This window comes from Eurytemora carolleeae, unplaced genomic scaffold, assembly GCF_000591075.1.
Source record: "Eurytemora carolleeae unplaced genomic scaffold, Eaff_2.0 scaffold715, whole genome shotgun sequence".
NCBI lineage: Eukaryota > Metazoa > Arthropoda > Copepoda > Calanoida > Temoridae > Eurytemora > Eurytemora carolleeae.
Window position 1 is genome coordinate 55,774 of NW_019396723.1, and position 15,320 is coordinate 71,093.

The window sequence follows — 15,320 nt, forward strand, 5'->3', positions numbered from 1 at the left end:
CCCCCCCCCCCCCCCGAGGAATTAAGCTAAATTAAATGTAGAGGGGAGGGATGGCGTTCCTGACCCAACTGCATTCTCAAACTTCTCAGCGCCATTGCCTTGCACCCCTAATCGTTTAATTGTTTTGGTTCATTTTTTAAAATTAAAAAAAATAAACTATCAAAACAGTTCTTTAATTTAGCTTTGGCAATACTTTCTCCTGTTTAAGAAGAAAAAACAATCAAAAAACTTTATGCTAAAACACGCCCGTTTTTGGACCGTTTTTGGTTCATTTTTGCCAGGGGCAAAATTTGACAGTGTAAGATGGCAAAATGAATCAACAATTTTGGAACAATTGCAAAGGAATTGCCTTTTTCACACTTTGTGTGTTGCCAAATTTGCCAAATTTTGATCTTGAAAGAATACTATCAGAACCCCGACAGACAAACAATTCGTTCTTGGAACCCCTCCCCCCTTCCTTCTCCAGGTATGGTCTGTTTTTTTCATTAATCAAAAGTATTCACTCTCCTTCAGTACATAAGTTTCGAACTCCAAATCGAAAGGACTCGAGAACTCCGTTATAACACTGACACTTGTATTCATCTAGAAATAATAATAAAAATAATAAAATATTGATAAAACCAAAGATTACTTTGGAAATATTAAGAACTAATGAAAAATAGTACAATGATCTAAACCAATAAGAGAAGACAGAATAAGGCTCATTTAAAACTACTTGAATGAGAATTAAAAAGTTATTGATTCTGAGCTTTCATACTCGTGTCCCAAGACCAAAAAGCGCAACAAGATTAAGATAATAAACAATAAATAATATTTAAGAAGAAAATAAAAAAAATAAGTTACTTTGTTGAAATGATATTTTCTATAAAAAAGTATGCCTATCCCCAATTTCTACTCAAATATGAATAGTCAATTTTGCACGACTCGAGTTCATCTAGATATTTTGTGAAAATTTCTGAGGCAGATTTGATAAAGTGAGATTCTATGTTTGGCCATTTTTATGAACAAAGATACTTTTGTTGCAGATAGTAAGGATAAAAATACTAAATTATTTGTGGTTGATTTTTAGGCCTTAAATACTATTTGTGGAAGTTAGTATGTCTCTACAAGTTCTAAAGTAGTATTTTTTGGGTGTACTGGGTGTAATGTTCACCCTTTGATCATAGATGAACCCCTGCACGAAGCGCCAAATTATAATGGTTTTAAACAATAAATTTAAATTTTGAGGAACATAAAGAGAATAATTTAGGTTAAAACTTACATCATTATGTGTTAATCTAAACAAAAAATATTGCGCTTAAAAGGAGTGTCTGGCTAGACATGGTGATTGAGCTGAGAATGTAGTATAGTAGAGACCTTTTTTAGAAATCATTTGAGACTTATAAGACGTTAGTACTGTTTTTTAAAGAGACCCCATCCCCACTCTGTGTTAATTCTATGCGCATGGTATACAATATGGGTATCGATTCCCATTAAATCACATGTTTTAAGCTTGTTTCTGGCATTCATAACACTCTCCGACCTTTACTATCCTCACCACCCACCTTCTGAAGGGTGTACATGTCGTCGTCAAAAAAAAGGCATTTTATACATACAGCGCCCAGCATGATATGGCGCAGCAGGCTTGCACAATTTTGCATTCTTAGCTATATTACCATGTCTCCCTTTAATATGTAATTTTATTTTGTTTACCTTGAAATGATGGATAAGAATATCAGTGAGGAGAGGGTTTGTTCTCAACCTTTTATCAGAGAAGAAAACCAAGGTGAAGTCTCCTCCTCGATCCTGAACCCAAGATTTAGTTTCAGCTGCAGTAATTCCATTAAGATGCGAGTTATGATTCCGTCATGATAAAAAAATATAATTTTCCGCGACATTTTGCTGAAATTTACCAATAAAAGATGAGAGTTTTATGTCTCATTGGTTCACACTTGAGAAACAAGTTTTTTAGTATGATTATGCTTTGACAGTTATATTTTCCACTTGGATCCGTGGATCAAAAGCAAGGGAGCCAAAATATTGCTACTCACTGTACTCAACCCTTACTTACATCGGCCTTATTTACAAAGGTTACATGGAACAGTCTACCAGACCATAGAGCCTAAAACCTTAAACATTTTCAAGAACAGTGTTACGATGAATGATGATAATGTGAAAAACGTCGAGCATATATCGTGAAAAATATCGATTTAAGAATTGCTTTAAATATTACCAAAAATGGTGTCTCAGCAAAACCAGAACAATATATAGCAATATAACCTTTAAAACCTCTGTCTGGGAAAAATAAATGATATTTTCTTAGTTTTCTTTCTAGCGAACTGGTATATTTCACTTTATTTACGAATCTGCTTCAGAGACAACGAAAAAAATTGACAAAATTTGTTTCTTTACAGTGACCCCGTGCAAATATGGGAATATCCGATTCACGACGGTACCCTTAAAACCTTTATCTAATCAATAAAATGCAAGATATTTTCATTTTTCTAGATTTCATTCTGATAATATGTTTTTCTGCAGTTGAAATGCTTATGTTACTTTTGTAATTCTAAACCAGATTTTAAAATAATCAGTTTTAAAATTAAAAACATTAACATCTAATTCAAAGTTGATAAGACTAGGGTTTAGGGGCTTTGCCTTCTTTGCATGGCTCAGTAACATTATGCCTAGTTCCCGAATGCCTAGTTCGTGATTCGTGAATGCCTAGTTCACTATGCCTAGAGTCATGAATGCCTAGTTCGTAATGCCTAGATAACATTATGCCTAGATAACACCATGCCTAGATTCATGAATGCCTATATAACATTATGCCTATATTTCTAAATGCCTAGAACACATTATGCCTAGATTTCATAATGCCTAGTCACCCAATGCCTAGATAACATTAGACTGAATTGAATGTCTATATACATTGTCAAGCAATAAATAAATGATACTAATATGTTTACATGATTTATTAGATATTTTATTGGTCAAATTTTTGCCTATCATGGGCCAAAGTAGAAATATAATCTGAAATATATTGCGGATTTTTGTAAAAATGTTACCGGATTGTGTTTTTTTTTCTCTCTCTTTAATATTTTTATTTCTCTTTGAAATACATTGTCTAGGCATTAAATGCACTTTTATGTTATCTAGGCATAATGTTATCCAGGCATTCATGAATCTAGGCATTGTGTTCTCTAGGCATAATGGTATCTAGGCATTATGAACTAGGAATTCAAAAATCTAGGCATAATGTTATCTAGGCATTCAGAAATCTAGGCATAATGTTGTCTAGTCATTCATGAACTAGGCATAGTGAACTAGGCATTCACGAACTAGGCATTCGGGAACTAGGCATAATGTTACTGAGCCCTTTGCATAAAGGGTCAATTAAACTTGGTCCTCAGTCCCTTTAATATTTGAATAAAGCCTATTTGAATCTAAAGTTTCCTTGAAAGCATGAAGAAATCTTTCAATAAGATAAACCAGGTGCAAACTGTTAACTCCGAAATCCTAAAAATGTTTTATTTATAAATCAGGAGATATTTTTTATTTTGACGTGACTGTTAAGCAATTAAATTTGAATTACTAGGCTTTCAGGGTGCCCATTTTCTATTCTTTTGTGAACATTTTCACTTTGTAAATAAAAATTGAGGATTTTATAAAAAAAATCTTGGATTTTCAAAATTAAATGAAATTTAAGGTTGTTAGGGGCAAATTTTTCACATTTTGATTGTTCCCAAACAACACAAAATTTTGGCCGGATCAGTTCAGCCGTTTAGACGTTTATTGGATACAAACAAAGAAACAAAGAAACAAAGAAACAAACACCCAAACAAACAAACAAGCAAAAACCCAAACAAACAAACAAACAAACAAACACCCAAACAAACAAACAGACAAGCAAACTATGTATACAGATAGATGATTCCTTAGGGGTTTAGCACTGTCTGTATAAGATCTACGAGAACGTTTCTGTTTTGTAAACTATAAATCTAACCTGGATTGTCTCCTTATTCTCCTCGTGCAGAAGTTGGATGAGAGCTTGTGCATCCACCAGAAATATTTCAGAATCAGCAAACTCCCAACATATATCCATATAGTTTGGGTTCACTATAGGATTTGGGATCTAAACATATATCCATGTAGGTTGGATTTACTACAGGAACATATATCCATATAGGTTGGGTTTACTATAAGAATAGGGATCTAAGAAAAAATCCATATTGGTTGGGTTTACTATAAGAATAGGGATCTAAGCAAAAATCCATATTGGTTGGGTTCACTATAGGAATAGAGATCTAAGCAAATATCCATATAGGTTGGGTTCACTATAGGAATAGGGATCTAAACATATATCCATATAGGTTGGGTTCACTATAGGAATAGGGATCTAAACATATATCCATATAGGTTGGGTTCACTATAGGAATAGGGATCTAAACATATATCCATATAGGTTGGGTTCACTATAGGATCGGGCATCTAAACATATATTCATATAAGTAGGGTTCACTATAGGATTTGGGATCTAAACATATATCCATATAGGTTGGGTTTACTACAGGAACATATATCCATATAGGTTAGGTTAACTGTCGGATTCGGGATCTAAACATATATTATATCCACATATAGGTTGGGTTCACTAAATGATAGTGATCGCGATTTAAAATATTTTTTCGTAATTTTTTGTCTGAACCAAAAACTGGTAATGGTTTCTAATGTATCATTTATCCCAGGAAACAACATATATAAGCATTATTATATAGTTATGTTTTCAAACTATTGAAGCGTTAAGTATGAAACAATAGAATCCCTAATAATTACATGGCAATAATAAAAACCATAGGGATGAAATGGGTCAGTTTACGAGTATAAAATTACTACAAAATATATTAAATCAAGAACATGTTTGTCTTTTAAATGGCTTAGCATAAACATCAATCATGGATAAATATGTGCATGAAATATTTTGTATTACTCCAGGGTTAGATTAGGTTAAGACAATTTCTGGACCCAGCGCTGCGGCTATGACAGGCTAGGGGGCCGAGCGCTGAGGCTAGAACAGGCTAGGGAGCTGAGCGCCACGGGCAGTCACATGACCAATTTTATCCATGAGATCCACCTCACCACGGAAATACCTTAAAAACCACAAAAATCCACTTTTGAGGAATTTCCGCTTTATTTTTGGAAAACCCTCAAAACTGGAAAAGGGTGAGGTATTTCCGGATATTTTTGTGTTGTTTCCCAATATTTATAATTGAGGTGTTTCCTCCTTTTTTATACGTTTCCGCATATTTTTGAGGCGTTTCCACTTTTCAAAGAAAAAACTATATTTAGTTGAGGTGTTTCCTCTTTTTATGTACTATAGCAGGGGCGTACGAGAGCTTTAGTGTAGGGGGACACATTAATTTTTGGTGCGCACACCTTAAGAAGATTTTGTGCTGGGCCCCATAAAAACCCCTATTTTAACAAAATTACTGATTATTTATTTATATTAATGTACCGTATATCTTTTATGCTTAGGCTTTTCTTGGGTTAGAACAGAAAATTTTTGTTGTTTATATTTAAGAGGAGCAAAATAAATGAGATTTTGTCAAAAACTCCTTAACTATAGTAAAAGCCCAAGTTTGAAATAAGGTTTTGCACCATCAGGTTTCAAAGATATAGGAAACATAAAATATGAGTTAGTGGCAAAAACTTTCTTGAAATATCTTTCCCCTTTACAAAATAGTTAATCTCGTTCTCCACCCAGAAATTAAACACCATCAGGTTTCAAAGAAATAGGGATACGAAAATGTAAGAAAAACTATTTTTAGATGAATAAAATGGATGAAAACTTGCCTTTTGATGTCCAACTTATCTCTTCTTTTTTGATTACCAAAATTATTTTTTACAGAAATAACGACAGGCTATAAGAGCCGAGCGCTGGAGCTAGGACAGGCTAAGGTGGGCGAGCGCCACTGCTATGACAGTCTAGGGGGCCAGGCGCTGCGGACATATGGTCAATTATATCCATGTCTTACATATAAGATCCATGTACAAAATTGATAGGAGGGGGGTCCAAAAATCGTATATTAGGAAATGACCCGCCTTTTAGAATATGTTCTGGGTCTGTCCTAGAGAATGATTTTTGGACCCCCCCAGGCCCCCCCCCCCCTACCTATCAATTTTAAACATGACGAAATTGTTAAATTAGAATTTATTTATTGTTATTTAGAGTTAGGTTAGTTAAGACACTTTCTGGGCCGAGCGCTGCGGCTAGGATAGGCTAGGGGGCCGAGCGCTGCGGCCGCGGGTTAGGTTAGTTAAGACACTTTCTGTGCTGAGCGCTGCGGCTAGGACAGATTAGGGGGCCGAGCGCTGCGGCCACGGGTTAGGTTAAGTCAAGACACTTTGTAAGATCCATGTACAAATTTGATGGGAGGGGGGGGCCTGGGGGGGGGTCCAAAAATCGTTCTCTAGGAATATACCTATAGTTCTGTTCCTCGCTAAAGCTCGGGAAAAAATTGAATCTATAAAGACTTGATTCTTCTCGATAAAGAGAAAATTTCTGTCCAATAACTTTATAACAGTGTGAAAAAAAAAAGCCACTTTATATCGCTTAGCTTAAACTTACCCTAGGAACCTCGAGCTTGTCTTCCTCCATAGTATTTTCTCGCTCTTCGCGATCAATTGCTACGTCTTTCTCAATTCTTCGACATATATTGTGAAAAAAATCTGAAAACAAAATTATTATTTATTTAAAAATCACGATTAATTTTCGTTATTTAAGTTTATAAATCCTAGATGATATTTATGTGCAGTTCAGATCGAATACAAAATTTAATTTAGAAAGGGTTATGAAAACTTACAACTAAGATAATCTCAACCTTTAACATACAAATGAATAAATTAGTCAAATGCAGAGTAAAAATCGAACGGCGCGGAATTATTTATACAGCTTAGACGACTTAGACCCAATCTCTGTACAGAATTAAAATCGAAAAATAATTAATGCTACCTTTCCACTTTTGATACTAAGAACAAATATGTCTCAGTGTTCTGCGAGTATAGTTAATTCTGCTAAACTGCAGAATAGCAATAGAATCTGTAGTGTACACTGTATAGTATTAGTGGCAATACTTTCTCCTGTTTAAGAAGAAAAAACAATCAAAAAACTTTATGCTAAAACACGCCCGTTTTTGGACCGTTTTTGGTTCATTTTTGCCAGGGGCAAAATTTGACAGTGTAAGATGGCAAAATGAATCAACAATTTTGGAACAATTGCAAAGGAATTGCCTTTTTCACACTTTGTGTGNAGTTGAAGATTGATGATTAATGCTAATCAGCTAAATCATGGAAAATTCTTTATTATTATACATAAAGAGCATTCCATGACTTAAAAAATTTCGCAATTGTTATAAAGGTCATGCAGATCTCATCATGTAGAAACTTTCTGAACAAATTGAGCAGCGTGCTTACACCTTGAAGAAATGAATTAAACTGGCTAAGATTTGACAAATGAGCGCGCTTTTCAGCGGGCCCTCGTTTTTTATCATCCTTTTTGATTTCATATCGGAAGAAACAGTTTGTCTTTTCATCCTCAAAGTTCTTCAGACGGACTGATAAATTAGTTTTGATCCGACGATGGAGTCAAACTCCGACAGCAAACAATTGCAGACTAAAAAAAGACGGCTTTTAATCATCCCATGCCGGAGCTCCACAAAAAGACATTTGCGGATGAAAAAAAGAGTTCCGATCACAGTAGAAAATAAGAAAACGGTGGAAAGAAAAATTAATTTTCCAGCTGGGATGGGATGGAGTTTAATTTAAACTTTAGCTTCCCCCTCCCTCTTTCCTATAGACAAAACCTTTTTTAAAACTTCCATCCCGCCAATATAGTACACGGTGGTTCACCGTTACTCATAACATAGTAACTACTGAAACTGCAGTGAACAGAGCTGAAAACTTTAGAATGGTGGATATCAGGATTAAGGAGAGTTTGTTAATATCCAGTTTAAATATTGCTTGTTCTCAACATGAATTTAAACTCCAGAAAAGTTAATCCATCGGATATCTGGATATTTCATTCTAAAGTTTTCAGCTCAGGTCGAATAGATTAGGTTTATAGAGCGTTGCAATTACGCAGCTATGAATGCAACTCATATTTGGAGTTTTTTCTTTATAATTTAAACAGATTATAAAGATTCAAATTTGCTTCCAGATGTTCAGGGTTTTATTTGCTAAATTGGGTCGAATATGATTCAATTGAGGGCCGAAAATAAATATAAGAAATATTAAGGTTGTATAAAGTTTAAAAGGATGAAATAAAAAGATATGCCTTTCGTGATGATCACATATCCATTTTTTAATTTTATTATAATTTACACAGATGTAATACTTGTTTAAGTATTTGTGGACACAATTTACAGTGTATCCAATTGATTTTGGTATATGTATTTGTCGACACATAATTACCATTTACAGTGTAATCCTTGATTTTGTTATGTATTTGTGGACACAATTATAATTTCCTTGATTTTGTCAAAGTATTTGTGGACTCGTAATTACAATTTACAGTGTAATCCTTGATTTTTTTTATGTATTTGTGGACACAATTATAATTTCCTTGATTTTGTTAAAGTATTTGTGGACTCGTAATTATAATTTACAGTGGAATCCTTGATTTTATTATAGTATTTGCGGTGCAACATAATTATAATTTAGAGTGTAATTAGGGGTTCCAGCGAAAAGGAAAAATCGTTTCGCAAAAATTTCGCATTTTTCTCGAAAAAAAAATTTTCGTGACCATTTCGCTTCATTTTCGCATTTAGTTTGCTCGCGAAAAATGTAAAAATTTTTGCCTTTTTCACAAAATTTTGCTTCAATCTGTTTCGCGTAAAAATAATGCGAAAATTTAGCGAAATATTAATGCTAAAATTTTGCATTATTCTGCGAGCTCAATTGATGGATTAATTAAAAGATAAGAACGACTACAGGAGACATCAGTTAATTCAAAGATTTGCTTGAAAATATTTTCTAGACTGTAAAAATCTTTCTTCTTAACACAAAATAAAATCCACTACAGGAAGAACCTAAATAATTTTGAAAAAGTAGCTATTCTTCAAATATATTGAGCAGAGCAGAGAATTCCACAAGTTCTTTAGAGCAATTATTTTTTGCAGCTATTATTAAGCTCATGGTTTTCACTAAATTTTCGCATTTCGCGAAAATACTTTTGAATTTCACGAATCGCATTTTGTAAAAATAATTTAAGTATTTCACATTTTCGCGAAATTTTGCATTTTCGCGAAATTTCGCTATGTTTTTGCTTCATTTAATTTCTCGAAATTTCGCGAGAAAAGTTTGCGAAATGCTACCGAAAATTTTCATATTTTTTAGCAAAACGTTTCCCTACTGAACGTTTCCTTACTGAATATTTTCTTATTGAACGTTTCCTCGCAAAAGCAGTATCCTTACAAAACGTTTCCTAACAAAATGTTTCATTATACTGAATGTTTCCTCAAAAAACATTTGCTGCCACAAAACGTTTTCTTCATCGAGATTAGATTATACATTCTCTTTGGTTTTCTTACAAAACATATCCTTAAGAAGTTTCCTACACAGAACCTTTGCTATAACACAAAATATTTCCTGCCACACTAATAATTCTTGATTTGTTCAGTATTTGGAGGACACCACTGAGGTTAAGGAGGCCAAGCAAGAGTTCCTGGGAGTCTTTAATCAAGCTCTTAACGGATTCATCAAAAAAGTTTTTATTGGTAAGAACATTGTATGTGGAAATGTATTCTTTGAACTTAATGGTATAAAACAACAGATTTCCTAAAATACGCAAACAGTTTAAAGAATGTTTAGAATACTGTAGGGATGGGCATTTTTTTACTTTTAAAAAAGATTGTATAAATGTATTTCGCATGTCACATTTGGACAAAAATTAAGAAAGGGGGGGGGGTGGTGGAAAATAAATGTTACTTTTTACAATAGAAATGTTCAATTACCAAGTTAATTTGCATAAAGAGAAAGTAAACAAAAAACTATCATTTTGTAAATATAGATTTCATTGTTTCGTTTTCAATAACTGAAAACTAACATTTCGTTAATTAAGTTTCTGTTGACAAAGGCTGATTAGGTTTGAAAAATCAAAAGTGAAACGAAAGCTTTTTGCATCGTTTTTAAAAATGATTTCCATCACATGAGCACACTTACAAGAATAAGATGAATCATTTGTTAATCCTATAATTAAATTGGCCCGGTACTATGTGGCAGAAAAACCTAATCTCATAGATTTTTTAACCAAAATTACAATAATCAAACTAATATTAGAGGACACTGCTGATGTAAAAGCTGCCAAAGAAGATTTTTTCAAGGTGTTTATTGATGCTACCAACGGACTAATCAAAACTGTAGAAAACTTCTACATTGAAGGTAATTGCCAAAAATCAGTCAAATAAATAAATGGACTTTTAAATTCTAGGGTTGAATATTTACAAGAAATTCAAAATAAATTTTTCAATTTTATTGGCCTTTAGAAAATATGCTGTTCAGAAAAATATCATTAACAAGTTTAGATGTTTAGATTTTGAACGCCATGCCATCGTAAATTTTGTGAGTTTTCACAGGAAATAAAAGCAGTAAAATTCAGAATAAGCAGCTATTATATTAATTGTCTCAACTTTTAACTTTTTATTTGTGGCTAAAAAGAGAATTTTATATACAATATTTTCTAATTTATTCTCATACTAAAAGAAAATTTCAAATTTACTGAATTATTAAAGAAGATGTGTTAGTTCCAATTCATAAATATATTCCTTAAACATTTTCTAAAACATATCTTAATCTCTGTTACCATTTAAGGTATGAATACTATGAAGACAGCAGACAACATTTTCAAAAGCACATAAGTCGTAGATTCCGTTTTTGTACACAACTTGAAACTGATTAATTATCAAAAAAATTTAAGACCTTTTAGATGTCATTTTGTTGTTTTTAAATATTTCAATGAACTATGAACTGTTTCGATTTTCCCTACAGTGTGTGTGCTTGTCGGTTCCAGAAGCGCTTGTTCTGTTTAGATACCGAGGAAGTGAAAGCAGCCAAGGAGAAGTTCAACCAAGGGTTCAAGGATGCTGAAGCTGGGATTGTTGGGGCTCAGGAAAATCAAGCAGATCATTTTATCTGTTTGTTCTTATTTGATTTTTCGTTCATACAAGAGAACAGCATAAATTGCGCATTTTTAATGATAGAATTGCTGATTAAAAAAAATGACTTTAAAAGATCTTCGAATTTTTTTTGAACATCTTAGGAAGCACACTTTTTTCAGAGACACCCGGTATGTGAATTACCCAGCAAACATTTAGTCTCGACCCTGCAATGGCTTATATTTGAATATAAGGTGCCAGAAACAGGACAAACTCCAGAGGTTTACATCGAGTGAAAATTGGCCTTGTCACAAAATTCCCTTTGAAATGAGCAGGAAAAAAATAGTTTTAAAATTCGGTGATGGTGATGGACCAAACCACTGAAGAGTAAAAAAGTATTTATTGAAAATATATTTCGGTCTGGGTTGACCCTAGTCAGTTCTTGAGATTGCTTCTTCACAAAGATTAAAAGTTTTTTTTGTTGTATATCAGATGTTTTAAAATGCCTTTTGGTGACATTAAATTATCTTCATTAAATTCTGTCTAAGGATATTTAAAAACGGATTTGTTACAGCCTAAAAAAAAAAGTAAAACTGTAGTTTTAATGTGAAACGTTTTAAATGATATGTTATTGTGTTTAGTATATTCCATATACTCCTGAAGTTCAAGCTGCAAGGGATCAATTTTTCAGATTCTTCGATCTAGGTCAGTACGTAAATAAACTATTGTTTTAAGATCGTCTTTTAAATAGATTTATTACTAATTATTTACAACTTTTTTACTTTGTCATGGGTTCCGAAGACCAAATTTTCTTACCAAACATCCAGAGCCCAGCGAGGGATGTTTTGCAGGCAAAATTGGTCGAGGGAACCAGTGGTGAAGTAAAAATTTAAATTTTCCGACCAAGAAAACTTTGAAAAGTGGTTGGTTATTTTACTTAATTGTCCCAAAGGACATAAGGTAACTAAATGTCACTCTGTTGGGGCAATCATAGGTTGGTAATAATGGGTAAAAATAATATCCACTTAAAATAAAACAATTATTGGGTACTCAAATATAAAATCTTAAAAATTTATCATTGACACACTTTTGACCCTAACGTAAGAAGTTAGAACTGATTTATTTCAGTTGTGAACGGCATGTTGTACAAGTTGGCGCCAAAACCTGTTCCCATACAGTACATTCAAGATACAGCTGATGTAAACAATGCAAAGAAGGATTTTCTTCAACTTTACAGGTTTGTGCAGCTATGAATGTGGGGTATGTACTGTACTGTTGTACATGACAGTTATGTAAATGTTTTGATAATACATTTTGTTATACAGGTTTATACTGTACACTTACGGACACGTAATAAATTGTTGCAGAAACAAAAGTGGTCATAAATTAAAAGTATATTACCCTTAGGAGGCGGGTTCTCACCTAGTTTAAGAAAAAGAAAATGATTTGCAATCTTCAGATATGAACTTATTTTCACACAGTACAATGTCAAAGCCTTAGATTCTAGCCTTTGTTTGTTTGTGCGATTCTTTGATAGGTTCAGAGGTTATTTAATGATGCTCACACAGCGACCGAGCCCTCCCTCCCTCTCCGGTTATACTTTTAAACTTATTCTCTCCTATATTTGTAGGTCAGCTCTGGGGGGAGATTTCAAATCAGCTTTAACTGTTGTAGCATTAGAGGAAGCAATCAAGTAAGTTTTTCACAATTTTATCTACAATGAGAACAAAAAAACTCTGGGAAAGGAAGACGACTTTTAGACTCAAGTTATAAATTCAAATGATCCAATATATACAGAACATAGCTCTTGTGCAGTGTTAACAGACCCATTTCACTTATCAAGTGATTTTATAAGTTACTAGTAAAACATTTTTCNTTTTGGTTATAAAATAATATTCCGGTCACGTGGTTCAGGAAATGATCAGAATTCTAGAATCTGGGGATTCAAATAAAATTCAGGTACAGCCACAGTCGCCACAGATAAGGTAGACAAAGATGCATCATTGACGCGGACCGCCCTGCCTATGTGGCCCGAAAGGGATTTACTGATCATACAGCTGAATATTTTGAGTTAATCAATCAATCAGATTTTAGATTTGTTGTATATGGTGCGGTGGTGTATTTTTCGACCTACGCAAATCCGCTATACTCCACTTCTGACCTACGCCAAATCCGCTATACTACACATCCGACCTACTAGTACGTGGTTTTACAGCTGCTATATGGACTTCCGGCCGCAGCGCCCGGCCCCCTAGACTGTCCTAGCCGCAGCGCTCGGCCCAGAAATTGTCTTAACCTAACCTAACCCTCAAATAATACAAAAATAAACAGCTGGCGTAGGTCCGATATTGCCGTAGGTCGGAAGTTCAGTAGGGGGGATGTTGCGTATAGACGATGTAACATTACCATATGGTGCACATAACACAACTTTCTAGTGGGTCTGGGGAGGGAGCGTGGCTAGAAATTTGTCTAAGTAATTATTTAAGTACAAATATATTTTTTTCTGAAGCACATTGTGCATTTTTACATGATCATTGCGGCATTATGCACTTTTAAAGGGACTGTAAAGGAAAAAAAGGAGGGCATAGGCTGAAAGCTATAATCACTTCAGCTCTCGATCGCGACCCATGAAAGTTATATCTGATGTTCCTATCTCGAGAAATTGATTTACAACTTTGTCAAATTTATACGAAAATTAATATATATACAATTTTGTATAAAAGTAGTGGTTTTAAAAAGATAAAATTCAGCAATTATGCAACCAATCTGAAAACTATGATATCCCAGAGAATGCTAATTGTAACTTAGGTTTACTCCAATTCTAATTTTATATTTGTTATTTCTATTTTTAATAGATTTAATTCATAATATTATTTATACTTCCGTGTTACTTGACCAGAAGTTCCACCAATGGTAGTGCAGTAAAGTGGTCACATGATACAGGCGGAGACACGTGACCAGTTTACTGCTCTGCCAGTGGTGATAGTTCTGGTCACGTGATTTAAGTTTAAGATTTTCTAAATTTTACATTTATGAATTTTCGTATAATTTTAACACGGTTTTATACCAATTTCTCGAGACAGGAACATCAGATAAAACTTTCATGGGTCGCGATCAAGAGCTAAAGTGATTAGCTTTCAGCTTATACCCCCTTTCACTTTTCCTTAACAGTCCCTTTAAACAACATGTACCGACTTGTACTAGACGCCCGTTACGTGTAAACCCTGCATCTTTGTCTGAGCTGTGTGTACAGCTTACATAAAGTTCAAGGTTGCCCATCATGAAAGATAGAACTTCAATGACGACCACGACCCGAAACCTGAGGATCTGAAAGTCAAAGATTTTCATAATTTGTAAATCCTTGTTTAAGAAATTGAATGAATTTTGTTTCTAAAGTTCTCCAAATTTACCATAATAAATGACCTGATAAAAGTTTTACATAACATACAGAACATCCGCAAAAAAAGGACCTTTTTTTAAAAAAATTTATTATTAAAATTCTTATTTTTTGGCACTAGTTTGAATTTATACCATTTTTTCTCAATTTGTGCTAAACATAACTTAGAGGATGCTTGTCTCATCCATTAAGTGTAACCCTATACAGTTTACCATTTGCAGAACAGCTGAATTAACGTCTATATTATTCTAGGATTTCTTAACTTACAACGCAACAGATGAGGAGTCATCTGATGAAGAAACCGAGAGGTCGTCTGAAGAAGATACGGAGCAGTCTTCTGAAGAGGAAGCCGAGAATTCATCTGGAGAAGTATCTGAGCAGTCGTCGGACAGATCTGAAGAGGATACCGAAGAATATGTATCCAAAGTCTTTAACAAGTTTGAAGAAAATGAAGAAAACAAAGCTGTTGAAAATAAGGATGCCATTTTGGACGATCTGTTCGAACACAATTCTGAATCTATGAATGAGAGCGTTAATGATGATAACATTGAATCTGTAAATGAAAACGTTGATTTTGGTGCTCTTGATGCGATTGCGGACGAGAACCTAGATAAGCTTGAGAAAGATCTTGATGATGTTCTTGAGAAACTGGATGACGAGGAAGATTATGAATATAATTGATCAATTAATTATTAAAATACAAATTATAATTTAGAAATTTAAGATTAGTGACAGCACTTTGGACAGTGAAAAATGTATGAAAATTTTGAAGAAAAAGAATTTCGAATTATTATGGC

The 15,320-nt window shown here is 33.7% G+C and overlaps 3 protein-coding genes across 4 annotated transcripts in view; 2 read left to right on the forward strand and 1 right to left on the reverse strand.

Annotated features, from left to right (window-relative positions):
• LOC111707808 (uncharacterized) overlaps window positions 1-12,862 on the forward strand; it is a 37,739-nt gene extending 24,877 nt beyond the window's left edge. For both annotated transcript variants that reach the window (XM_023480967.1, XM_023480969.1), the window contains exons 3-8: window positions 9,653-9,749; window positions 10,312-10,413; window positions 11,061-11,140; window positions 11,768-11,831; window positions 12,255-12,363; window positions 12,757-12,862. In XM_023480967.1, coding sequence (XP_023336735.1) covers window positions 9,653-9,749; window positions 10,312-10,413; window positions 11,061-11,140; window positions 11,768-11,831; window positions 12,255-12,363; window positions 12,757-12,823 — 519 coding nt within the window. In that variant the 3' untranslated portion in view covers window positions 12,824-12,862. The remainder of the gene's footprint in view (window positions 1-9,652; window positions 9,750-10,311; window positions 10,414-11,060; window positions 11,141-11,767; window positions 11,832-12,254; window positions 12,364-12,756) is intronic.
• LOC111707809 (probable ATP-dependent RNA helicase DDX60) lies at window positions 45-7,064 on the reverse strand. The gene is made up of 6 exons (XM_023480970.1): window positions 6,989-7,064; window positions 6,605-6,705; window positions 3,983-4,111; window positions 3,433-3,495; window positions 1,693-1,785; window positions 45-582 (listed from the first exon to the last, which is right to left on the reverse strand). Exons 2-6 carry the CDS (start codon window positions 6,632-6,634, stop codon window positions 490-492), a joined length of 408 nt encoding a protein of 135 aa, XP_023336738.1. The 5' UTR covers window positions 6,635-6,705; window positions 6,989-7,064; the 3' UTR covers window positions 45-489.
• Window positions 12,863-13,005: 143 nt separating the features above from the next.
• Window positions 13,006-15,241, forward strand: LOC111707810 (histone chaperone RTT106). The gene is made up of 2 exons (XM_023480971.1): window positions 13,006-13,085; window positions 14,776-15,241. The coding sequence occupies exons 1-2, from the start codon at window positions 13,044-13,046 to the stop codon at window positions 15,202-15,204; spliced, it is 471 nt and encodes a 156-aa protein (XP_023336739.1). The 5' UTR covers window positions 13,006-13,043; the 3' UTR covers window positions 15,205-15,241.
• Window positions 15,242-15,320: the final 79 nt, after the last annotated feature.

Bases quoted from the DNA above. Each gene is read 5' to 3' on its own strand.
- LOC111707809 (XM_023480970.1), bottom strand. From the start codon at position 6,634: ATGGAGGAAGACAAGCTCGAGGTTCCTAGG. The intron at 4,112-6,604 runs GTAAGTTTAAGC...ATATATGTTTAG, and splicing joins ACAAGCTCGAGGTTCCTAGG to ATCCCAAATCCTATAGTGAA. The intron at 583-1,692 runs GTAAACAAAATA...TATTATTTCTAG, and splicing joins TTCTTATCCATCATTTCAAG to ATGAATACAAGTGTCAGTGT.
- LOC111707810 (XM_023480971.1), top strand. From the start codon at position 13,044: ATGATCAGAATTCTAGAATCTGGGGATTCAAATAAAATTCAG. The intron at 13,086-14,775 runs GTACAGCCACAG...ATATTATTCTAG, and splicing joins GGGATTCAAATAAAATTCAG to GATTTCTTAACTTACAACGC.